Here is a 27,607-nt window from a genome sequence, read left to right on the forward strand (position 1 = left end):
ACAGTCCATCATTACTTTAAGACATGAAGGTCAGCCAATCCAGAAAATTTCAAGAACTTTGAATGTTTATTCAAGTGCAGTCGCAAAAACCATCAAGCGCTATGATGAAGCTAGATCTTATGAGGACCACCACAGGAAAGGAAGACCCAGAGTTACCTCTGCTGCAGAGGACAAGTTCAGAGTTAACTGCACCTCAGATTGCAGCCCAAATAAATGCTACATAGAGTTCAGGTACAACAGAGTTCTCAACAATAACTGTTCAGAGGAGACTGCATGAATCATGCCTTCATGGTCGAATTTCTGTAAAGAAACCACTACTAAAGGTGACCAATAATAAGAAGAGACTTGCTTGGGCCAAGAAACACGACCAATGGACATTAGACTGGTGTAAATGACATCTGTCATGCTCAAAGTAGATGTCCTAACCGACTTGCCAAAATTAGAGTTTGTTAACAAGACATTTGTGGAGTGGTTGAAAAATGAGTTTTAATGACTCCAACCTAAGTGTATGTAAACTTTCGAATAAGCTGTAGATGTTCCTTTTGTCCAGGTGGGAAAAGCAGCGTGGAGTGCAGTAGAGATTGCATCATCTGTGGATCTTTTGGGCCGATATACAATTTGGAGTGGGTATAGGGTTTCTGGGATAATGGTGTTGATGTGAGCCATGGCCAGCCTTTAAAAGCACTTCATGGCTACAGACGTGAGTGCTACGAGTTGGTTTTCATTTAGGCAGGTTCCCTTAATGTTCTTGGGCACAGAATGAATGTGGTCTGCTTGAAACATTTTGGTATTACACTCATACAGGGATTGGTTGAAAATGTCAGTGAAGACACTTGCCAGTTGGTCAGCGCATGCTCGGAATCCTGGTTATCAATCTGGCCCTGCGGCCTTGTGACTGTTGACCTGTTTAAAGGTCTTACTCACATCAGCTGTGGAGAGCGTGATCACACAGTCTCCAGATTAGCTGATGCTCTCATGCATGTTTCAGTGATACTTGCCTCAAAGCGAGCATAGAAGAAATTTAGCTCATCTGGTAAGCTTGGGCAGCACTGGGCAGGTCTCGGCTGTAGTCTGTAATAGTTTGCAAGCCCTGCCAAATCCGACGCGTGTCAGAGCCAGTGTAGTACGATTCAATCTTAGTCCTGTATTGATGCTTTGCCGGATTTCTTATAAGCTTCCGGGTTAGAGTCCTGCCCTTTGAAAGCGGCAGCTCTACCCTTTAGCTCAGTTTGTATGTTGCCTGTAACCCATAGCTTCTGGTTGGGGTATGTACGTACAGTCACTGTGGGGATGACATCATCGATGCACTTATTGATGAAGCCAGTGACAGATGTGGTTTACTCCTCAATGCCATGGGAGGAATCCCGGAACATGTTCCAGTCTGTTCTAGCAAAACAGTCCTGTAGCTTAGCATTTGCTTCATCTGACCACTTTTTTATTCAACGAGTCACTGGTGCTTCCTGCTTTAATTTTTGCTTGTAGGCAGGAGTCAGGGGATAAATTATGGTCAGATTTGCAAAATGGAGGGCGAGGGAGAGCTTTGTAGGAGTCTATGTTTGTGAAGTAAAGGTGGTCTAGAGTTTTTTTTCCCCCGCAGGTTGTACATTTAAAACCTCTTATAGGGATCCCTTAACTCTCAAATCCCGTTACCGGGATAGATTTGACAACATCAAGTAAATTGCAGAGCGCGAAATTCAAAAACACTAACTTCATAATATTAAACATTCATGACGATACAGGTGTCTTACATCATTGAAAAGATAAACATCTTGTTAATCCAGCCGTTTTGTCAGATTTCAAAAAGGCTTTACGGCGAAAGCATACAATACAATTATCTGAGGACAGCGCCCCGCATACAAAAGCATGAAAACCATTTTCCAACCAAACAGATGCATAACAAAAGTCAGAAATAGCAATAAAATAAATTGCTTACCTTTGATGTCTTAGTTACACAATGAATGGTTGTTTTGTTTGATAAGTTCCTTCTTTATATCCCCAAAATGTCAATTTATTTGGCGCCTTTGATTCAGAAATACACCGGTTCCAACTCGCCCAACATGACTACAAAGTATCTAATTAGTTACCTGTAAACTTGGTCCAAACATTTCAAATAATATTTCTAATCCAACCTCAGGTACACTAAAATGTAAATTATTGATCAAATTTAAGATGGAATAAACTGTTTCTAATACCGGAGAATAAAGGTCGTTCACGCACATCAAAAGACTAGAGTCCACCTGAGTGACACTTACAAAGAATACGATTACTTCTTCATATAAAAAAATATCAAACAACTTCTAAAAACTGTTGACATCTAGTGGAAGCCATAGGAACTGCAATATGGGCCCTAATAAATCAGGTTTCCCATAGAAAGGTATTGGAAAATACAATGACCTCAAAAAAACATTTCCCTGGATGGTTTGTCCTCAGGGTTTTCCCTGCCAAATCAGTTATGTTATACTCACAGACATTAATTTAACAGTTTTAGAAACAATTGAGTGTTTTCTATCCAAATCTACCAATTATATGCATATCCTAACTTCTGGGCCTGAGTAACAGGTAGTTTATTTTGGGCAAGCTTTTCATTGGGATGTCAAAATACTGCCCCCTAGCCTTTTAACCTGCTTCATTATTTATGTGTTACCAGTTGATGAGAAACAACACCAATTTTATAAATCACTGAGAATCTGTCCACGAATAAGTAAGAATAGAAAAGTTTAAATAACTTCTTAGATTTGATGGAGACATTATATATCTTAGTACCTTATTCATTTATGATTTGTATCATTGTTGATGGGAGACGGAGCAGGAACAGAATATTTTTGCCGAGCAAAGCAACAAAGCTGGATCATTCTGGCAATGATACCTGCTCCATCTACACGTTGCAATGATTCCCTTAAACACTTTGCTGCAAAGACTCCCTAACTCTTCGTACACTATGGCCCATTGTTAGGAGACTTCCTTTGACCATTCTAAAGACTGCATGGGGCATCCTTGCCTTAACGCACTCTGAAAGTAAAGAAAATAGCTTATATATTTTTTTATATTAAGACAATAACTGAGATATGACCGTTCAATCTAAAGCAGCAGATGTCATTTTCAGGATATGTCAATACAGCACATAAAGCTTAACACCAGACTGGTATTGTCGTTGTTCATTAGGTGATGGGAAATATGTAATATGTATACAAAATAATATACTTACCTGTTGTATCTTGAAAAAAGCATTGGAATTAAAAGTGAAATGTTTCACCTATTAATCTGCTTCATTATTTATGCATTACCAGTTGATGAAGAACAACTCCGATTTCATATGTCATTGAACATTTATCTTGGAATAAGTAAGAATAAAAAAGTTAAAATAACTACTTAGATTTGATGGAGACATTATACATCTTAGTACCTTATCAATTTATGACTTTTATCAATGTGGACGAGAGACAGGGGTGCAGGAACGTTTTTGCAGAGCAATGCAACAAAGCTGGATCATTCTAGCAATGATAATTGCACCATCTACACGCTGCAAAGACTCTTCGCCATTGTACTTGATGGCCCATTGCTCTGAGACTTCCTTTGACCATTCTCAAGCCGGCATGAGGGCATCCTCGCCTTAATGGCCCTGACTTTCTGGTCTAACTCTTCATCTGACATATCAGAATAGCTTTCCCTAACAGACATATTGTGTTCTTTCATTCTTCTATAAAAAAAAGCTAACTGTTACACTGTCACGATTATATATTGATTATGAAACAAATAGGACATGGCCTGCTTATGAGTTGCCATGACAGAAAGTTCGATTCATTGAACTGAAAATGGTGAGCACAGGCGTTCGTAGCTAAATGCTTTTGGTTAGCTTGAGAATAATAATTGCATGATTTATCATTCTATACTATGTATGTGTGTATGTATGTGTGTATGTATGTGTGTATGTATGTATGTATGTATGTAATATAGTACAAAGTTATGAACCGACACTGAATCGTAGGCGCTAACTACTAGCTATGTAAAAGTTGGACGAAAGAATGCCCAGTGCTGCTTACCTGAGATGCCATCATCACACAGTCCTTCTTCATAGATGTCTGCTATGACTTCCTTTGTGTCGGAAAGAAAGGCTGAACTGTATTGGTTGTAGCCAAACTGACACTCAAAGAATAGCCAAAATGGAGGGTGGTTTATAGCGAAATTAAATTGGAGTTTTGATTTCAAATACATTTTTGTTCTCTAAATACTTTTGTGGAATAAAATGCATAAAGTTTTGCGCTCTATTACAAAGTATTTGATTGCAAAATTTGTTTTAACTTTGAAGCCTCGTTTTTGCTTTCAGAACAATTATTTTTTGATTAAAAATCTAAAAGTTTGCTCTCGACAAAAAGACATCCATTTGTTGATAGAGTCCGTTCTCGTGGTAGCTTGCTACTCATTGGAATAAAGTAATGACTTTTCAAATAAGTTACCTTACATATTATGTTGGCTGACAATTTGTTAGCTACGCTGTCCTTACGAACCACATAGCGTATCATTAAAGCAGTATGTACCAGTATGTTAGCCGTCTCCCTAACGTTAGTAGTTATACATCAAACTTGACAGTATATTAACTATAGGCTAACTACCCAACATTTATTGACTTGATTATTTCCGTCATTCTTAGCTTAGCTAAATGGTATAGTCGTTGTTCGTTCTCAAATGGACATTTTGGTGCTTTCGTAAATTCACTCAGGCTATCTACTCCGATTTCGGAGCACTCTCGTCTGAGTACCAGAGCAAAGAATAATGAATTTACGAGCGCTCAACACCCATTTAATACGGCCGGTGTCAGTAAATGTTGGCAAAAAAGCGGAATTAAATTGTTTCCAGCAGCACAGTTACAGTCACCAACACTCTGGTTAACACAAAAACAACATAACCAGCTCTGCTAGGGCGTGTAAAAGAGTCAGAGTGGTCTCATTTGTGTCTGGAAGTAGCTAGCAAACTAGCCAATGTTTGCTTGGATGTTTGACTGCCGTTGTAAGGCCAGATGCTAAAATCAACCCAACAACGTGAGAGCAAAACGGTCTGAATTTACAAACTGACAATCTGACAACACTCTGAATTTACAAGGGTCCAGTGTACAGTGCTATATTTTCCATTCCATCCTAACAGAAACCCAGAGGGTTTTTTCATTTTTCATGGAATAGAAACACCATAATATTAATCTAATTAATTAATCAAGTACCAGTCAAACGTTTGGACACACCTACTCATTCCAGGATTTTTCTTTATTTTTACTATTTTCTACAATGTAGAATAATAGTGAATACATCACAAATATGAAATAACACATTTGGAATCAGTTAAGGACAAATTCTTATTTACAAGGACAGCCTAATCATTCCTCTCCGTTGGGGACTTGAACCCCGGTCTCCCGTGCGCCCTACCTGGCTGGTAATGCCAATATGGAAGACTATCAAATGCTTCTCAAAGATGCCCTCTGGTGGTAAACTAGCAATAACTTGCAGTAACAGAAAAAATGGCTGACAATCAAATGACGTGCCACAGAATGCGTGGGCTCAATCTCCTCTCCCTGTTCCCAGATGCCATAAGACCTGGCGTCATGCTGCTAGCACTCAGCCTGTCCTCTGAGAGGGAGCCTTCCAACACGCAAGGTGTGCCGCAGTATGACGCAACTTTTAAAGGAGGAACCACTGTACAAACAACTGCTTTTAAATAGCGATATTGTCACGCCCTGACCATAGAGAGCCTTTTTATTCTCTATTTTGGTTAGGTCAGGGTATGACTAGGGTGGGTAATCTAGGTTGCTTTATTTCTATGTTGGCCTGGTATGGTTCCCAATCAGAGGCAGCTGTTTAGCGTTGTCTCTGATTGGGTATCATATTTAGGCAGCCATTTCCCCACTGTTTTTTTGTGGGATCTTGTTTATGTGTAGTTGCCCCAAGCACTCCATAGCTTCACGTATCGTTTGCTTTTTTTATTGTTTTGTGCGTTTGACGTCAATAAATATGTGGATATGTGAATATGTGCTTTGGTCCGAATGTTCTTACGACGATCGTGACAGAAGATCCCACCACACCAGGACCAAGCAGCGTGCCCAGGAGGAGAAGGTACCCTGGGCTTGGGAAGAGATCAAGGAGGAGAAGATAGTCTGGACTTGGGAGGAAATAATGGCAGGACACGAAAGCCTTCCTTGGAAGCAGATGCAAAGAGAGAACGGAAGACAGCAACCATTTTTGCGGGTGGCACATGTGGTGGTCGGCAGAGCCGAGGAGTGAACCAGAGCAAATCTGGGAGAAGAGGGAGAAATTGGAGGAGAGTGAACGGAGAGAGTCAGAGACCGTCAGTGAGTTGATGGAGAAATTGGAGGAGAGAGAAATGAGAGAGTTGTTATGTTGGTGTATGATGCATGACACTCGCCCTAAGGAGCGTGTCATCAGTTTGATGCCACCTGAGTCAGCTCTCCGTACTCGTCCTGAGGAGCGTGCTAGCAGTCTGGTAGAAACTGTGCCGGCTCCACACACCAGGTCTCCAGTACGCCTCCACAGCCCAGTATGTCCTGTGCCAGCTCCCCGCACTCGCCGTGCGGAGTATGTCATCTGTCCGGGACAATTTGTGCCGGCTCAACACACCATACCTCCAGTACGCATCCACAGCCCAGTACGTCCTGTGCCAGCTCCACGCACTAGGCCCCCAGTGCGCCTTCCCAGTCCGGTACGTCCTGTGTCTCCTCCTCGCACTTGCCCTGAAGTGTGTGTCACTTGTCCTGTACCACCTGTGCCGGCTCCAAGCACTAGGCCTCCAGTGCGCCTCCCCAGTCCGGGATGTCCTGTGCCTGCTCCTCGCACTCGCCCTGAACTGCGTGTCACCAATCCGGTGCCACCTGTGCCGGCTCCACACACTAAGCTTCCAGTGCGCCTTCCCAGTCCGGTGCGTCCTGTGTCTGCTCCTCGCGCTCGCCCTGAGGTGTGTGTCTCCAGTCCGGTGCCACCTGTGCCGGCTCCACGCAACAGGCTTCCGGCGACTGTCCCCAGTCCAGAGCTTCCGGCGACGGTCCCCAGTCCAGAGCTTCCGGCGACGGTCCCCAGTCCAGAGCTTCCGGCGACGGTCCCCAGTCCAGAGCTTCCGGCGACAGTCCCCAGTCCAGAGCCTCTGGCGCCGGTTCACAGTCCAGAGCTTCCGGCGATGGCTCACAGTCCGGAACCTCCTGCGACGGTCCACAGTCCGGAAACTCTTACGACGGTCCACAGTCCGGAACCTCCTGCGATGGTCCACTGTCCGGAACTTCCTTCGACGGTCCACAGTCAGGAACCTCCTGCGACGGTCCACAGTCTGGAACCTCCTGCCACGGTCAACGTTCCGGAACCTCCAGCGCAGGTCAACTTTCCGGAACCTCCAGTGAGGGTCAACGGTCAGGAGCTTCCAGGCAGGCGTCCAGTCCAGCTCTAGGGCAAGACCCTTCCTCTGCGACGGTGCCCATTCCAAGCACGGCGTCCAGTCCTGTTCCATGGCCAGAGCCTTCCTCTGCACCGGTGCCCAGTCCAGGCAGGCGTCCAGTCCAGCTCCAGGGCAGAAGCCTTCTCCTGCGCCGGTGCCAAGTCCAGGCACGATGTCCAGTCCCGCTAAATGGCAGGAGCCTTCCTCTGCGTCGATGTCCAGTCCAGGCATGGCGTTCAGTCCTGCTCCATGGCCGGAGCCTTCTTCTGCACCGAGGCTCAGTCCAGGCATGGCGTTCTACCCGGCTCCATGGTCAGACCCGTGGTCTGGGTGGGGGCAAAGTCCCGCACCAGAGCTGCCATCGATGCTGGATCCACAGGATGAGCGGGTTCGTCGTCCCGCACCAGAGCCGCCACCGATGCTGGTCGATCTGCGAGCGGAGTGGGTACCTCGCCTCGCACTGGAGCCGCCACCAACGCTTGATGCCCACCCAGACCCTCCCCTATACGGGGACTGTCATGCCCTGACTATAGAGAGCCTTTTTATTCTCTATTTTGGTTAGGTCGGGGTGTGACTAGGGTGGATAATCTAGGTTGTTTTATTTCTATGTTGGCCTGGTATGGTTCCCAATCAGAGGCAGCTGTTTGTCGTTGTCTCTGATTGGGGATCATATTTAGGAAACCATTTCCCCACTGTGAGTTGTGGGATCTTGTTTACGTGTAGTTGCCTGTGAGCACTCCATAGCTTCACGTATCATTTGCTTTTTTTTGCTTTGTGCGTTTCACGTCAATAAATATGTGGAACCCATATCACGCTGCTCTTACGACGATCATGACAGGTATGCAGATGCTATTATTACTATCTGACAGAAAACTAGATGCTAGAGCTGACCTGGCAGTGGTAGCTATTCACTAGCGTAGCTTATTCATTCACCTCAGTCTAGAGGGGATGAAACATTAGCTAATGTTACATGTCATTTACATTACTAGCTCAGCACTGCAAATTAACACTAGTTTAGTTTTTTCTTTGAAATTCAACAGCAGTTACCTTGCCAGCTACACCAGTCAACTGAAGACTGTCCCGTTTCTGTTCCTTTTATGACTTGATGAAAGACGTCTACACTGAACTATGCTCAACTCTCCCTTGCTGGTCGAGCCATTCTTCCAGAAGCTTTGATTTCACACAGCCTGTCAGCCCACTCAGTGGTGTCCACATGGTCTTAAATCCAGTCACTACAAACAGCCTACCCGACCCCTCGGAGACGCCCCCCTGTGTGTACAGTACCAGTCAAACGTTTGGACACACCTACTCATTCGAGAGTTTTCTTTATTTTTACTATTTACTACATTGTAGAATAATAGTGAAGAAATCAAAACTATTAAATAACACATTTGGAATCATTTAGTAACCTAAAAAGTGTTAAACAAATCAAAATATATTTTATATTAGAGATTCTTCAAAGTAGTCACCCTTTACCTTGATGACAGCTTTGCACACTCCTGATTTTTTTCACCTTTATTTAACTAGACAAGACAGTTAAGAAAAAGTATTATTTTACCCCAGCCAAACCCTAACCCAGACAATGCTGGGCCAATTGTGCACTGCCCTATGGGACTCCCAATCATGGCCAGTTGTGATACAGCCTGGAATTGAACCAGGGTCTGTAGTGAATGCCCTAACACTGACATCCAGTGCCTTAGTCCGCTGCGCCACTCAGGAGCCCAAACTCTTGGCAATCTCTCAACCATCTTCATGAGGACTGCATTTCAATAAACAGATGTGTCTTGTTAAAAGTTCATTTTTGGAATTTCTTCCCTTAATGCATTTCAGCCAATCAGTTGTGTTGTGACAAGGCTAGGGGTGGTAAACAGAAGATGGCCCTATTTGGTAAATGACCAAGTCCATATTATGGCAATAACAGCTCAAATAAGCAAAGAGAAACGACAGTCCATCATTACTTTAAGACATGATGGTCAGTCAATCCGGAAAATGTCAAGAATTTGAACATTTGTTCAAGTGCATTCGCAAAAACCATCCAGTGCTATGATGAAACTGGCTCTCATGAGGATCGCTACGGGAGAGGAAGACCCAAAGTTACCTCTGCTGCAGAGGATAGGTTCATTAGAGATAACTGCACCTCAGATTGCAGCCAAATAAATCCTGGAGTCGCCTCTTCACTGTTTACTTTGAGACTTGTGTTTTGTGGGTATTATTTAATGAAGCTGCCGGTTGAGGACCTGATGAGGTATCTGTTACTCAAACTAGACACTCTAATGTACTTGTCCTCTTGCTCAATTGTGCACCGGGGCCTCCCACTCCTTTTTCTATTCTTGTTAGTGCCAGTTTGTGCTGTTCTGTGAAGGGAGTAGTACACAGGGTTGTTTGAGATCTTCAGTTTCTTGGCAATTTCTCACATTAGCTAACACAATGTGCCATTGGAACACAGGAGTGATCGTTGCTGATAATTGGCCTCTGTATGCCTATGTAGGTATTCCATAAAAAAAATCTGCCATTTCCACCTACAATAGTAATTTTTACAACATTAACAATGTCTACACTACTTTCCGATCCAATTTTAATGGACAAAAAAATGTGGTTTTCTTTCAAAAACAAGGACATTTCTAAGTGACCCCAAACTTTTTAACGGTAGTGTACATGTAGGTAGAGTTATTAAAGTGACTATTCATAGATAATAACAGAGAGTAGAAGCAGCGTAAAAGAGGGAGGGGGGCAATGCAAACAGTCTGGGTTGCCATTTGATTAGATGTTCAGAAGTATTATGGGGTAGTGATAAGTGATTGTATATAAATGTAAGCAAGGTTTGAAATGATATGTTTGGGATTCTTGCGGTCAAATTGTCTACAAATAATTTGTAATTACACTGAACAGAAATATAAATGCAACATGCAACAATTTCTAAGGTTTTACTGAGTTACAGTTCATATAAGAAAATCAGTCATTTGAAATAAATTCCTTATGCCGTAATCTATGGAGTTGACATGACTGGGAAAACAAATATGCAACTGTTGCTCACATATACCTTTAAGAGAAAGGTAGGGGCATGGATCAGAAAACCAGTCTGTATCTGTTGTGACCACCATTTGCCTTATGCAGCGAGACACATTTCCTTCACACAGCGTTGATCAGGCTGTTGATTGTAGCCTGTGGAATGTTGTCCCACTCCTCTTCAATGGCTGTGCAAAGCTGCTGAGTATTGTCGGGAACTGGAACACCCTGTTGTTCCAGTCGATCCACAGCATCCCAAACGTGCTCAATGGGTGACATGTCTGGAGAGTATGCAGGCCATGGGAGATCTGAGACATTTTCAGCTTCTAGGAATTGTGTACAGATCCTTGCGGTATGGGACCATGCACTATCAGGCTGAAACATGAGGTGATGGCGGCGGATGATTGGCAGGAAAATGGCCCTAAGGATCTCATCATGGTACAGTGCCTTGCGAATGTATTCGGCCCCCTTGAACTTTGCGACCTTTTGCCACATTTCAGGCTTCAAACATAAAGATATAAAACTGTATTTTTTTGTGAAGAATCAACAACAAGTGGGACACAATCATGAAGTGGAACGACATTTATTGGATATTTCAAACTTTTTTAACAAATCAAAAACTGAAAAATTGGGCGTGCAAAATTATTCAGCCCCTTTACTTTCAGTGCAGCAAACTCTCTCCAGAAGTTCAGTGAGGATCTCTGAATGATCCAATGTTGACCTAAATGACTAATGATGATAAATACAATCCACCTGTGTGTAATCAAGTCTCCGTATAAATGCACCTGCACTGTGATAGTCTCAGAGGTCCGTTAAAAGCGCAGAGAGCATCATGAAGAACAAGGAACACACCAGGCAGGTCCGAGATACTGTTGTGAAGAAGTTTAAAGCCGGATTTGGATACAAAAAGATTTCCCAAGCTTTAAACATCCCAAGGAGCACTGTGCAAGCGATAATATTGAAATGGAAGGAGTATCAGACCACTGCAAATCTACCAAGACCTGGCCGTCCCTCTAAACTTTCAGCTCATACAAGGAGAAGACTGATCAGAGATGCAGCCAAGAGGCCCATGATCACTCTGGATGAACTGCAGAAGATCTAAAGCTGAGGTGGGAGACTCTGTCCATAGGACAACAATCAGTTGTATATTGCACAAACCTGGCCTTTATGGAAGAGTGGCAAGAAGAAAGCCATTTCTTGAAGATGTCTAAAAAAAGTGTTGTTTAAAGTTTGCCACAAGCCACCTGGGAGACACACCAAACATGTGGAAGAAGGTGCTCTGGTCAGATGAAACCAAAATGTAACTTTTTGGCAACAATGCAAAACGTTATGTTTGGCGTAAAAGCAACACAGCTCATCACCCTGAACTTTTTGGCAACAATGCAAAATGTTATGTTTGGCGTAAAAGCAACACAGCTCATCACCCTGAACACACCATCCCCACTGTCAAACATGGTGGTGGCAGCATCATGGTTTGGGCCTGCTTTTCTTCAGCAGGGACAGGGAAGATGGTTAAAATTGATGGGAAGATGGATGGAGCCAAATACAGGACCATTCTGGAAGAAAACCTGATGGAGTCTGCAAAAGACCTGAGACTGGGACGGAGATTTGTCTTCCAACAAGACAATGATCCAAAACGTAAAGCAAAATCTACAATGGAATGGTTCAAAAATAAACATATCCAGGTGTTAGAATGGCCAAGTCAAAGTCCAGACCTGAATCCAATCGAGAGTCTGTGGAAAGAACTGAAAACTGCTGTTCACAACTGCTCTCCATCCAACCTCACTGAGCTCGAGCTGTTTTGCAAGGAGGAATGGGAAAAAATTTCAGTCTCTCGATGTGCAAAACTGATAGAGACATAACCCAAGCGACTTACAGCTGTAATCGCAGCAAAAGGTGGCGCTACAAAGTATTAACTTAAGGGGGCTGAATAATTTTGCACGCCCAATTTTTCAGTTTTTGATTTGTTAAAAAAGTTTGAAATAGCCAATAAATGTCGTTCCACTTCATGATTGTGTCCCACTTGTTGTTGATTCTTCACAAAAAAATACAGTTTTATATCTTTATGTTTGAAGCCTGAAATGTGGCAAAAGGTCGCAAAGTTCAAGGGGGCCGAATACTTTCGGAAGGCACTGTATCTCTGTGCATTCAAATTGCTATCGATAAAATGTAATTGTGTTCGTTGTCCATAGCTTATGCCTGCCCATACCACAACCCCATCGACACTATGGGGCACTCTGTTCACAACGTCGACATCAGCAAACTGTTCGCCCACACAACGCTGTACATGCTGTCTGCCATCTGCCTAGTACAGATGAAATCGGGATTCATCCGTGAAGAGCACAATTCTCCAGCGTGCCAGTGGCCATTGAAGGTGAGCATTTGCCCACTGAAGTCTGTTACGACGCCGAACTGCAGTCAGGTCAAGACCTTGTGGAGAATGACAAGCTAGCAGATTCGCTTACCTGAGACGGTTTGTGACAGTTGCTACAGAAATTCTTCGGTTGTGCAAAAACCACAGTTTCATCAGCTGTCCAGATGGCTGGTCTCAGAATATTCTGCAGGTGAAAAAGGCGGATGTTGATGTCCTGGGCTGGTGAAGTTACAAGTGACATGCTGTTCTGAGGCCGGTTGGACGTATTTCCAAAATCTCTAAAACAACATTGGATGCGGCTTATGGTAGAGAAATAACCTTAAATTCTCTGGCAAAAGCTGTGGTGTACAGCATACAAATTGCACGCTCCCTCCAAACATGAGAAATCTCTTGCATTGTCACATTTTGTGTGACCTTTTATTGTCCCCAGCACAAAGTGCACCTGTGTAGTGATCATGCTGTTTAATCACCTTCTTGATATGCCACACCTGTCAGGTGGATGGATTGTCTTGGCAAAGGAGAAATGCTCACTAACAGGGATGTAAACAAATTTGTGCAAAAACTTGAGAGAAATAAGCTTTTTGTGTGTATAGAACATTTCTGGGATTTTTTATTTTAGCTCATGAAACATGGGACCAACACTTTACATGTTGTGTTTTATATTTTTGTTCAGTGTATGTTACAGCCCGCCGACCATCTGCTCAAGAAAGAATCGGCCCGTGGCTGAATAAAGTTGATTATAACTGGAGTATGGGGTCGTGTGCGCGAGCAGTTTGCTGATGTCAACATTGTGAGCAGAGTTCCCCATGGTGGCGGTGGAGTTATGCTATGAGCAGGCACAAGCTACAGACAACAAACACAATTGCATTTTATCAACAGATATACCGTGACGAGATCCTGAGGCCCATTGTCATGCCATTCATCCGCCATCACCCCATGTTTCAGCATGATAGTGTACACCCCCATGTCGCAATTACTGGAAGCTAAAAATGTCCCAGTTCTCCCATGGCCAGCATACTCACCAGACATGTCACCCATTGAGCATGTTTGGGATACTCTGGATCGACGCATACACAGCGTGTTCCAGTTCCCACCACTATCCAGCAACTTCGCACAGCCATTGAAGAGGAGTAGGACAACATTCCACAGGCCACAATCAACAGCCTGATTAACTCTATGTGAAGGAGATGTGTTGCACCAGATACTGACTGGTTTTCTGGTTGACACCCCTACCTTTTTTTAAGGTATCTGTGTCCAACATAATTCCCAGTAATGTGAAATCCATAGATTAGGGCCTAAGTGTCACACCCTGATCTTAGTTATCTATGTTTTCTGCATTATTTTGGTCAGGTCAGTTTGTGACAAGGGTGGGTATGTGTAGGCTTGTCTAGGGGTTTTTCTATATCTATGGGGTTTTTGAATGTCTAGGTATTTATAGGTCTATGGTGGCCTGAATTGGTTCCCAATCAGAGACAGCTGTTTATCGTTGTCTCTGATTTGGGGATCCTATTTAGGTTGCCATTTTGGTTTTGTGGGTTATTGTCTGTGTAGTTGCCTGTCAGCACTCGTGTTTTATATAGCGGCACGCTCGTTTTGTTAGTCTGTTTAGCGTTTTTCCTTCATTAAAGAATGTATGCTTATCACGCTGCGCCTTGGTCTCATTAATATGACGAACGTGACACTAAGGCATAATTAATTTGTTTCAGTTGATGGATTGCCTTATATGAACTGTAACTCAGTAAAGTTCTTGACATTTTTGCATGTTGCTTTTATATTTTTATTCAGTGTATAGAAGAACTAAAGGTTCTGAGCAGGCACAAAATACATTATTTTTTACCAATTAACTTCAGAGAAATTGGGCCTATATACTGAGTACCATTTTATGAAAGTGATATACAATCCACAGCTAAGGATCATTGTAAAATATTCTTATCTCTCTTGGAGTTGAAGAAGTAGGCAGTATTCTCAACACAGGTGGACTGTATTGTACTCGTGAAACGTCTACATAATCAGCACTGTCAAATTATATATATTTTTTATCCCAGATGAGCTGACTATTATGGTGGCCATTTCAGATATTTGTTTCCACAAATGTATAATTAGGTGGGTGAGTGCGAGAGAGGGATTTGGGATTTCAACGGACCGCCAGAGGACTGCGTGAGGCAAAAGGCTCAGTGCGCGCCGACGTCGATAATGTGAAGGCAGGAATGGATTAAATTTGTGTTCTACAATGTTTTGCCTTGACTGAGTAATGTAGCCTAAAGACGACGCACTGACAGAGGATTTAAACACTTGCCCAAACCTCCTAAAGAGGACTTTCTACAGGTAGAATATTTGGAACCCATCTTGAAGTAGGTTAATTCACCTCGGGGTTTTTCAAGCAGATTGAATGACGCCTCTCATTGATAGCGGGTGAAAACTAATCGCGCGTGGTGAGTTATTCTGTGAGTCATTAATTTGTTTTAGGAATATACGATTTTTTGCGGAGTAGAAGACGATAAAGAAAGAAGGATAGCGTGTTTGCGTTTTGGTTCACTTCTATATGTCGATCCAACGATCGTAGTTTTATTCGTGGAGATTTTTAGTGATGTTATAGACTCCTGGTCGACCGAGACGCAGCAGGCAGATCATAGCGGACACGCCAGATCCGTCACTGCGCTCATGTGAAGTTGGCCTCGGCAAAAAGAATGTCACCCAGTTCTGCTGGACCTAAGATCAAATAGCATTTTTTTTAAAGGCTGTTCAATCTTGTCGATCTATTAGTTATGTGAAATACATTTTACCGTATGCCTTTTCCTCAGATTGTTATGATCAGACCCCTTTTACTTTTAATGTGATAGGTGTTGCTTTGGTTAGCCTACAGTAATAAATAGTTTTGTGACAGTGGAACCCTTGCGTAAAGTCTATTATTGATGTTTTCTCAGACAAATTATGTGAATTGCCTCGTTAACCTGAGCAATTTTGAATCCTCGTCAAAGGGTGTTTTTCGATTCAACAAGCTACACCAAGCACTCCTGGCAGTCAAGTGATGGGCGCAGTTTGCCTTAGTTGGAACCGAAGGCGTCTCGATTTTTTTTCATCCAGCTTGTTGAATCTCCTCCTTGGTAATAGGAATTGGCTCGTATTAACTCACTTTACTGCCATTTAGGTAGTAATATAGGCGGATTGCAGCCTCCCCTTTTCGCTAGAACTAACTCAACCGTCGGAGCATCATGGCTCGTTACGCTCTCGGAACAAAGCAACACCCTCGCTTTCTATGGAGAGTGTTTTGGTTGACGAGAACGTTGGTGGATTTTGCGCTGTCGCAAGAGGTTTACGCACCCCATTCTATCCGGATTGAGGGACATTTGACCCTCGGTGGCCTCTTCCCTGTGCACACCAGAGGGACCGAAAGCACGCCTTGTGGAGATATCAAAAAGGAGAACGGGATCCATCGGCTGGAGGCCATGCTGTATGCTCTGGATCAAATTAACCTCGACGATCAACTTTTACCCAACATCACCCTAGGCGCCCGGGTGCTAGACACTTGTTCGAGGGATACATATGCGCTTGAACAATCATTAACTTTCGTTCAGGCATTGATACAGAAGGACACTTCAGATGTGAGGTGCACCAATGGAGAACCGCCCGTGTTCGTCAAGCCCGAGAAAGTGGTTGGAGTCGTTGGAGCCTCGGCAAGTTCCGTATCGATTATGGTCGCCAACATTTTGCGCCTCTTTCAGGTGAGTTACCTCTGGGCCTATCTGTGGATTAAATGTAGTTTAAGTTTAGCTAAATGTGTTTGAAACAACATGTGCAAACTAGTCCTATTTTATTATGCTATTTGTCTAGCCTACTTTTATTTGACAATCTATAGCCTACTTGTTGCATTACGTTATATTTTGATCCCCTATTTTCTCTAAAAGAAAAGAACGAGAGAGTCCTAGCCTCTACAAATCCAACCAAATCCTTGGTCTACATACTTCTCAAGTGCTCTCTTATTTACATTGAGGAGAATGAGAAAAGGCTGAGAGTTTGAGTGGTGGGGCTGTTGCGCTTCCCTGGTGGTGCTGAAAGAAAAGCCCCCCCGCTTCCCGACTGCCTCCCTATCCCTCCCTCTCCCCCAGTCTGCCTTTCCATTTTTCCATGGTGGGTTGAATGCGATGTGAAGGGGCTTCGACACACTCACCCATGCACTAGTAAAAAAAAAACACTATTGTAACCGAATGAAGAAGGCTACACAGGTATCACCATCGGTTGTTAAGTTATTTTAGGCATTTTTGACAACTGTTGTGGTTCTGACATTGTTGCACAGGATAACTATTTGATGTTTAAATTTGAGGAAAATGAGGTCTCCCCAAGCTGTCTTTTTTAAAAAGTAGCCTAACGATTATTTTGTGCCCCATGATTATGTTGACTTGGCTAATTCCAGAATATGTAATGTTTTAGTTTATAATGAGACACAGTGACCTCAGAATGTTTAAGTACTCCCTGTTTTCTTCACACGGCCTACATACCTGTCCTTTAGCCTTGTTGAGAGTCAGAAGAGCACAGACATAGTCTGCCCACGGTTAGTACTGAAGTGGAATGAGGCACCTAGCAGAGCTCCAATACAGCAAATTAATTATTAAAAACACACATTTAGAGAAAAATATGCAATTACTTGAAAGTGTGCATTAATTTGCCACTGTACAAGCCAACATCTAAGCAAGTTATCTTGTCTGAAGATATAAGATGTGCTGTTCAGAAGGCCAAGAACTTGAGAGTTAGTGTTTGCGGTAGTGTCTTGTGGTAACAGATTGTGACTTACAGTCAACGCCATAATTGTGTTTTCCCAGATCAATTAAACCAAGCACAGCACAGGACTAAGTAGCTGTTTAAAAGAGGCTGAAGCCATCAAGGTACTTGACATCCTTTTAGGTGCTTTATGGAAGCCACAGACACACACTATTACCCTCTCTCTCTTAATACCAATCTTTACCAGACCAATCCAGTCATGCTGGTCTCAAGGGCTTTGTGGCTCTGTTGGGTGGATATGCTGGTTGATGGGGTTAAATTCACTCTACCATTATCTCTGCAAGGTTGGAATCAGGATTCTTTGTTCGAGTGAAGGCACCTGAAGGACAATAATTGTTTGTGTCTTTCTCAAATGCAAGTGATTATGTCTAAAATATGTTCCTTGAGTATAGCATTAGAACTCATCCACATCATAGAAAAGTTATGGGGGTGTCAGAGGACTTGGAGATCATATAAGATTCCTTGGGGGGAGGGAGGAAGGATACTAAGCCTCTAATCCTGTCGTCTCCAGGTGCTCCAGTGTCTGTCTGTGTGTCAGGCTGCAGCAGTAGCGTAGGTGGGGTGTTTGCAGTGGCACCGGAGCGTCGGCGTAGTAATCAGGCTCGGGGAATCAGTGGGTTGACAGGCGCTGTCACAAAGCTCCTTCCTGCATTTGCTCAGGCAGTCACTCTGCATTTATGTTAATTTCCACCACTGCACTGCTCTGGCTGCTGTCGTATAGTTGTCACTGGCTATGTTGATCCACACAGTCAAACTCTACACAAATCCCGGGGAGGATACAGTAGATTTGATTAAAAGTTTTCAACAGATTTCAATATTGAGACAATATGGTCTCCTTTAAGTTTTTTGCTCTTTCTCTCCCTCTCATGTTCTAGTCATGATGATCATATTGATAGTAAACATTGATCAAGAGGAATTGGCTATGAGTCCCAGTGGTAATCAATATAATCTGGGAATGACAGCTCCCTGCCCATTTACTCTCATCATTCTCACTGCAACTGATTCATTTGTGGTCGCAATTAGAAGTTTCACAGATTGTTTTCAACTCCAATTCATCAAGTTGAGAATACATTTTCTCGAAAGCAGAATGGAACACCTGTTCAAGCCTGACTGAAAAAGCAAGTGCAATTTCTGCTTTTAAAATTGGGAGAAAAAGCTCCCTACTTCATAAATTACATCTTGTTCTATCAGACAAGCTGCGTCTGTCATTTTCTGTACATTGTCAGTGATAAAGAATATGAAGTACTAGTTGTTCAATGTAAACTAAGTAAACAATACTTAACAACAAAGTCAAATACTCTTCATATAAAAGTACAATTATTTATTTAGATGAAGGTTAAAATATTTGGATGTATCAGTCAACCATGATCGTTGTCATCTCTTCAAATCCAGTCAGTGCACAATCCCATAAATTGTGGAATGTGGTGGAATATTCTCTTTGTCTGCAGTGAAACTGTATGGACAGAGTCCCAGAGGGGTTGATCATCTTCGTGGAGCAGTGGATCAGTGTTGTGATCCTTCAGTGAGGATTTCAGTGAAAGTCACCATATAACCCAGCCATTGTGTTAATCTCCCCCCTGTGATAAATGGAACATCCGGGAAGTTAAATACAGATTGTAGGTTTTACTGCCAGACACTAAATATCGCTGTTGTCTATTTAAGGTGTGAGTGGCCGCTGAACTGTTAATGCTGGGAAATTGACGAGGGATAGATTTTTTTCTGAGGACCCAGGAGAGTTGATCAATACTGTTGCCATGGTGAGGCCGATTTGCTCTGAAGATGTTTTTATTTTCCTGTTCTTTCACAGAGCCCCGGAAATGAGAAACAACAATTCCACCAAAATACAAAAAATAAAAATAATTGCATAAAACTTTTGAATTATGACGCGATGTTCAAACAAAGGACTTGTTATTCTCAACCTTAGAGAGAAGATCTTAATTGTTTTTCATCGCTCTCTGTTTTCAAGACATTCTCCCACGCTATGAGAAAAGCCTCGGCCTCAGCCCAAAATCCATAGTGTCAGTGTCCTTTTGCAACTCTTGGCCCGTGGAATGCAGGTGAACTAGTTTTTTTTTTCCATCCGGCTGACATTTTATATCAGAGGGCAGCCTGCTATTTTCTTCCTCTCTTTCCCAAAGAGCGAGGCGTTACTTGTTTTGAATGCAGGTGAAATCTTTCTTGTCCTTCTGTCAGGGGACTGGGCCCCTGCGGACTAGCTGTCTAGGTGAAGCATTGATGTCCTCTCATAGGCTGACAGGCTAGGTACTGTTTTTATCTCTCGCCCTTTCCCAAAGAATAATCAATACAATCGAGGCGAGGTAGATTGAAGCCTGACAGACTGATCTATTCAGCTGACAGCTGGAAGCTCTGACAGACATGTAGGCGAGATGGGTTGCGTAACTGGCACACAAAGCTGTCACCAAATTTCTTAGGTTAAATGTGTCTGCTTGTTCAAACACAGCATGCCATTTGCACATTCAGGTTTGTGGCAGCACAGGTCAATTAGTCCCATCTAGGGCACCTTGGATGTATTTCAAGGTCTACCTTCAAACTCAGTGCCTCTTTGCTTAACATCATGGGAAAATCAAAAGAAATCAGCCAAGACCTCAGAAAAAAATCGGAGACCTCCACAAGTCTGGTTCATCCTTGAGAGCAAATGCCTGGAGCTACCACGTTCATCTGTACAAACAATAGTACGCAATTATAAACACAATGGGACCACGCACCCGCCATACCACTCAGTAAGGAGATGCGTTCTGTCTCCTCAAATCAAATTTTATTTGTCACATACACATGGTTAGCAGATGTTAATGCGAGTGTAGCGAAATGCTTGTGCTTGTAGTTCCGACAATGCAGTAATAACCAACGAGTAATCTAGCTAACAATTCCAAAACTACTACCTTATACACACAAGTGTAAAGGGATAAAGAATATGTACATAAAGATATCTGAATGAGTGATGGTACAGAGCGGCATAGGTAAGATGCAGTAGATGGTATCGAGTACAGTATATACATATGAGATGAGTATGTAAACAAAGTGGCATAGTTTAAAGTGGCTAGTGATACATGTATTACATAAAGATGCAGTAGATGATAGAGTACAGTATATATGTATACATATGAGGTAAATAATGTAGGGTATGTAAACATTATATTAAGTAGCATTGTTAAAGTGGCAAGTGATATATTTTACATCAATTCCCATCAATTCCCATTATTAAAGTGGCTGGAGTTGAGTCAGTGTGTTGGCAGCAGCCACTCACTGTTAGTGGTGGTTGTTTAACAGTCTGATGGCCTTGAGATAGAAGCTGTTTTTCAGTCTCTCGGTCCCAGCTTTGATGCACCTGTACTGACCTCGCCTTCTGGATGATAGCGGGATGAACAGGCAGTGGCTCGGGTGGTTGTTGTCCTTGATGATCTTTATGGCCTTCCTGTGACATCGGGTGGTGTAGGTGTCCTGGAGGGCAGGTAGTTTGCCCCCGGTGATGCGTTGTACAGACCTCACTACCCTCTGGAGAGCCTTACGGTTGTGGGCGGAGCAGTTGCCGTACCAGTCGGTGATACAGCCCGACCGGATGCTCTCGATTGTGCATCTGTAGAAGTTTGTGAGTGCTTTTGGTGACAAGCCGAATTTCTTCAGCCTCCTGAGGTTGAAGAGGCGCTGCTGCGCCAGCTGGTCTGCGCATGCTCTGAGGGCGCGGCTGGGGATGCCGTCTGGGCCTGCAGCCTTGCGAGGGTTAACACGTAGCGAATTTGCCAATCTTGGTGTTCTCTGGCAAATGCCAAACGTCCTGCACGGTGTTGGGCTGTAAGCACAACCTCCCTCCTGTGGACGTCGGGCCCTCATACCACCCTCATGGAGTCTGTTTCTGACCGTTTGAGCAGACACATGCACATTTGTGGCCTGCTGGAGGTCATTTTGCAGGGCTCTGGCAGTGCTTCTCCTGCTCCTCCTTGCACAAAGGCAGAGGTAACGGTCCTGCTGCTGGGTTGTTGCCCTCCTACGACCTCCTCCACGTCTCCTGATGTACTGGCCTGTCTCCTGGTAGCGCCTCCATGCTCTGGACACTACGCTGACAGACACAGCAAACCTTTTTGCCACAGCTTGCATTGATGTCCCATCCTGGATGAGCTGCACTACCTGAGCCACTTGTGTGGGTTGTAGACTCCGTCTCATGCTACCACTAGAGTGAAAGCATCGCCAGCATTCAAAAGTGACTAAAACATCAGCCAGGAAGCATAGGAACTGAGAACTGGTCTGTGTCTTGCTAATTGCCTATCATTTCCACCTGTTGTCTATTCCATTTGCACAACAGCATGTGAAATTTATTGTCAATCAGTGTTGCTTCCTAAGTGGACAGTTTGATTTCACAGAAGTGTGATTGACTTGGAGTTAAGTGTTCCCTTCATTTTTTTGAGCAGTGTATATACAGTTGAAGTCGGAAGTTTACCTCCACCTTAGCCAAATACATTTAATCTCAGTTTTTCACAATTCCTGACATTTAATCCTAGTGTAAATTCACCATTTTAGGTCCTTTCGGATCACCACTTTATTTTAAGAATGTGAAATGTCAGAATAATGGTAGAGAAAATGATTTATTTCAGCTTTATTTCTTTCATTTCACTCTGAGTGTGATGCAAAGATCTCTGAGTGAGTTTCTTTCTCGCAGATACAGGAAAATGCTGATTAGTATGATAATTTATTCAGACTCCCAGGAGCAGTTATTATGCTGTAAATGGAGCCCTATTAGTGTACAAAAAGGTGAAGAGTGATTGGCATGATTAAGAAAACAGGCTTGGCCCCTCAATGGCTATTTAGAGCCCCAGCTTTGTAAACAAACCCTGTTTTATACTCATGCTCAGCTCATTGGACATTTATGCACCAGAGGAGGCTGCTGGGAGGAGATATAGGAGGACGGGCTCATTTTAATGGCTGGAATGTGATACATGGAATGGTACCAAACACGCATAAAGTGTTTCACTCTGTTCCATTGATTCGATTCAGCCATTACAATGAGCCCATCCTCCTATAGATCCTCACACCAGCCTCCTTGTGTATGCACATACAGTGCCGTGCAAAAGTATTCACCTTTTTGGCGTTTTTCCTATTTTCTTGCATTACAAATTCATTTAAATTGATTTTTATTTGGATTTCATGTAATGGAAATAAACAAATGACTCCATACTGGTGAAGTGAAATGAATAAAATAAAAAAAAATGGAAAAGTGGTGCGTGCGTATGTATTCACCCCCTTTGCTATGAAGCCCCTAAATAAGATCTGGTGCAACCAATTACCTTAAGTCACATAATTAGTTTGATTGCACAAAGGTGGACTTTATTTAAGTGTCACATGATCTGTCACATGATCTCAGTATATGTACTCCTATTCTGAAAGGCCCCAGAGTCTACAACACCACTAAACAAGGGGCACCACCAAGCAAGCGGCACTATGAAGACCAATGAGCTCTCCAAACAGGTCAGGGACAAAGTTGAGAAGTACAGATCAGGTCTGGGTTATAAAAAAAAAATCAAAAATGTTGAACATCCCACGGAGCACCATTTTTAAATCAATTATTAAAAAAAAAATGGAAAGAATAGGGCACCACAACAATCGTTCCAAGAGAAGGCCGCCCACCAAAACCCATGGACCAGGCAAGGAGGGCATTAATCAGAGGCACCAAAGAGACCAAAGATAACCCTGAAGGAGCTGCAAAGCTCCACAGTGGAGATTGGATTATCTATCCATAGGACCACTTTAAGCCGTACACTCCACAGAGCTGGGCTTTACGGAAGAGTGTCCAGAAAAAATAGTAAGCAAATAGTAAGTAAGTAAATAGTAAGCAAACACTTTTGGTGTTCGCCAAAAGGCATGTGGGAGACTCCCAAACATATGGAAGAAGGTACTCTGGTCAGATGAGACTAAAATGTTGCTTTTTGGCCATCAAGGAAAACGCTATGTCTGGCGCAAACCCAACACGTCTTATCACCTCGAACACCATCCCCACAGTGAAGCATGCTGGTGGCAGCATCATGCTGCGGGGATGTTTTCCATCGGGAGGGACTAAGAAACTGGTCAGAATTGAAGGAATGATGGATGGCGCTAAATACAGGGAAATTCTTGATGGAAACCTGTTTGTCTTCCCAGAGACTGGGATGAAGGTTCACTTTCCAGCAAGACTGACCCTAAGCATACTGCTAAAGCGACACTAGTGGTTTAAGGGGAAACATTTAATTTCTTGGAATGGCCTAGTCAAAGCCCAGACCTCAATCCAATTGAGAATCTGTGGTATAACTTAAAGATTGCTGTACACCTGTCACGCCCTGACCATGGAGATCCTTTATTCTCTATTTTGGTTAGGTCGGGGTGTGACTAGGGTGGGCATTCTAGGTTCTTTATTTCTAGGTTGGCTTGGTATGGTTCCCAATCAGATGCAGCTGTCTATCGTTGTCTCTGATTGGGGATCATATTTAGGTAGCCTTTTCCCAACTGTTGTTTGTGGAACCTTGTTTATTTATTGTTGCTTGTGAGCCCTACTAGGCTGTACGTTAGTTTCTTTCTTCTGTATTGTTTCGGTGAGTTTCATAAATTAAACATGTGGAACTCTACGCAAGCTGCGCCTTGGTCCGTTTATTCTACTTGAAGGAGTTGGAGCAGTTTTACCTTGAAGAATGGGCAAAAATCCCAGTGACTCGATGTGCCAGGCTTATAGAGACATACTCCAAGAGACTTGCAGCTGTAATTGCTGCAAAAGGTGGCTCTGCAAAGTATTGACTTTGGGGGGGGTCAATAGTTATGCACGCTCATGTTTTCATTTTTTTGGTCTTATTTCTTGTTTCAGAATAAAAATGATTTTGCATCTTCAAAGTGGTAGGCATTCCTCATTCAAACCAGCTGTCATACTGGCTTACATGGGGGTTCCTGAGGTGAGAGATGTCATGTCAGGGAGAGATTGGGAATCTTTGTTTGCCCATTAGTTGGTCCTGGATATGGATGGGGGATGGGGGAAATTGACTCTTATTCACCTTACATCAGAATGTAAGTGGAGTCATGTATGTTACATGTATAATTCCACCCGAATACCGGTACACATCATGTACGTCCACACATAAAGACATCTCCAGCTGATCCTATAAACATTTTCATTGCATCCCTCAGGCATGGCTTAACTACATTTTCCCCATGTTTCTCTGTATAACACGACATCTCAGACTTCAACAACCTCAAATACCTCGTTCCTCGCCCAGCCCGTAGGAACCAATCCAAGGTAATAAGGAGAGAATGAAATGGTATTTTTCAGGCTGCAGAGAGTGGAGGGCAGGCCAGTGTTGAATCTTCCTGCCAGCCAGCCAGGAATTACAACCCAGCCTCTCTCAACTCTGGAGAAAACAGGGGACCTACTTAACAGCTTAAATCCCATCACATTGGGGGGGGAAAAGTGCTTTGACCCCAAAACATATTGTCAGGTTGACTGTAAAATGTGACTCTGAGGATGGAGTTTAAGTTCTGCACAGTTGATCTGGCCAGTAGAATGAGTTATAGTAAGGAACCCCATTACATCCAATCCTTTTACGGGGATGAGTGGAGAGAGGCATGGGGTGGGCGCTGTTGTTTTGGGAGGAGGAGTGCTGTGTCTTGGGAGCACATTTGTTCCTTGAGTAAGGATGCCCCTGTCACTTGTCATTTGGGTGCCGGCCTTCACTAAAAATATTAATATGGGGTTTATTTTTGGTTTTTAGGTAGATGATCTTCGATCGATGCAGAATGTAAGGGTTGAAACAGTTAACCTGACCTAAAATATGACTACTGGGTTCTCAGTGAACAAAATAGTATATGAATAGTATATCATATTTGGCCTTGGGTATCCAGATTTACTAGAAAGTTTTTTTTCACAGAAAAGTCCTAATCCAAATACTACAGTTATACAGCATGTCGTAGAATAAATACATGTATGTTTTGGCTATCTATTTTTCCTTCTCCTTCTGCTGTAGTTGAAATACCAAACACATGTACATGACCTTAAAGCTAATCTCTTATTCAATACATACAATATGAGGCAAATCACTTTCAAATCACCTCTCCAATACTGATAGCATTACTGATGCCTCTTCCCTTCCTCCCCTCTTCCTTCATACATGGTGCTTCAGAAGTCCTATTCCACAAAGCCTAATCCTGTGGAACTGCTTGTCAGGGAAAATTCTCTCTCAACGCATGAAAGATGTTGCAATTTAAGAAATGCAGAGGAGCCCAAAAAAACTCCTCCCAATCTCCACCGACACTCACCCCTTCGCCTCAACTAACCTCCTCCCACCCCCTATCTTACACACACACACACACACACGCCTGCGCACACACAGACACGCACACAGAGAGACACAGAGTCACATTCCACAAGATACTTTTTGTAGTCTGATGGCAGCCTAACTAAGTGGAAAGTGCACTGCTCACAAGGCCTGCCTGGTGTCCCCAGAGGTTGGGGGCACTGCACTGGGCCGGCCTTGTTATGTTGAGACTGCTGGATGTCTCTGTGAGGAGACTAATGTGGACAGGCATGCACACTGAAGACTGACTGACAGGAGATGTGAAGATGGCTAACGTACCACGACCTGAGCTCTGCATCACTGAAAGAAAAGCCTAGCAGACTGCTAAAAGCGTCTTGCGGACAAAGTGTGTGTGTAGAGCTTTTGTGTGTGTATAAGTGTGTGCGCATGTACTGCACACGTGTGTGTTAGGGAGTTGGCAGGGACCCGTGGTGTGTACCCTCTCACATTATACACGATAAGCCTTCATTAGGATTCATTGGTTGTCCTTCAGTTATCTTATTACAGAAAGCCCTACAGCCATCTAAAAATGGATAGTCAATGGATAGTCATAAATCGGCACCGCATCAAACAACAGAATGACGGTGTATATTTTAGGAGAGGAAATTATTATAATAGGACCAACTAAGACCACAGGTGCTTAAAGACCTGTTGATTTCATACCTTAAAAAATGTATAAGATTATCGCTTTAGAATTTAATATTCTGAAATTTGCTCTTGGCTATATTTCTCTGGGGATGGTGGTTAGTGAGTGTTCCGTTTTCTCTCCCTTTCTTTCTCTCAGCCTAAGCTTTGCAGTGTGTGTGTGTGTGTGTGTGGTCCTCTGAGATTGGAAAGTATGCCATGGTGCTGCAGCAAAAGCCTACAGTACATGAGCATTTCAATCTAAAAGGACCCATAAGCACCAATGTGAAGTTTCATAGCATGTCAAATTGGTTGTCAAAGCAAAAACTGATTTTTAGATTTTTGTGTGCAAATTTATTCAAAGTAAATAACAGAAATACCTCATTTACATAGGTATTTAGACTCTTTGCTATGAGACCGAAATTGAGTTCAGGTTTCCATTGATCATTCTTGAGATGTTTCTACAACTTGATTGAAGTCCACCTGTGGTAAATTCAACTGATTTGACATGATTTGGAAAGGCACACACATGTCTAAATAAGGTCCCACAGTTGACAGAGCATGTCAGAGCAAAAACCACGAAGTCAAAGGAATTGTCCGTAGAGCTCCGGGACAGGATTGCGTCGAGGCACAGATCTGGGGAAGGGTACCAAAACATTTCTGCAGCATTTAAGGTCCCCAAGAACACAGTGGCCTACATTATTCTTAAATGGAAGAAGATAGGAACCACCAAGACACTTCCTAGAGCTGGACTCCCTGCCAAACTGAGCAATCGAGGGACAAGGGCCTTGGTCAGGGAGGTGACCAAGAACCCAATGGTCACTCTGACAGAGCTCTAGAGTTCCTCTGTGGAGGTGGGAGAACCTTCCAGAAGGACAACTATCTCTGCAGCAATATACCAATCAGGCCTTCATGGTAGTGGCAAGACAGAATCCACTCCTCGGTAAAAGGCACATGACAGCCCGTTTGTCCTTTAGGTGCCTCTTGGCAAACTCCAATCAGACCATGAGAAACAAGATCCTCTAGTCTGATGAAACCACAATTGAACACTTTTGCATGAATGCCAAGCGTCACGTCTGGA

At 43.2% G+C, this 27,607-nt stretch overlaps 1 protein-coding gene across 3 annotated transcripts in view; it reads left to right on the plus strand.

The window, feature by feature from the left end:
* LOC112215712 (metabotropic glutamate receptor 7) overlaps positions 1–27,607 on the plus strand; it is a 175,091-nt gene that overhangs the window by 35,425 nt on the left and 112,059 nt on the right. For 2 of the 3 annotated variants that reach the window (XM_024375019.2, XM_024375020.2), the window contains exon 1: positions 14,972–16,527. The exons of the other annotated variant lie outside the window; for it this stretch is intronic. In XM_024375019.2, the coding sequence (XP_024230787.1) occupies positions 16,018–16,527 (510 nt within the window). In that variant the 5' untranslated portion in view covers positions 14,972–16,017. Of the gene's footprint in view, positions 1–14,971; positions 16,528–27,607 lie in introns of those variants that run through there. 3 annotated transcript variants of the gene reach the window in all.

This window comes from Oncorhynchus tshawytscha, linkage group LG16 (genome assembly GCF_018296145.1).
Source record: "Oncorhynchus tshawytscha isolate Ot180627B linkage group LG16, Otsh_v2.0, whole genome shotgun sequence".
Lineage (NCBI taxonomy): Eukaryota > Metazoa > Chordata > Actinopteri > Salmoniformes > Salmonidae > Oncorhynchus > Oncorhynchus tshawytscha.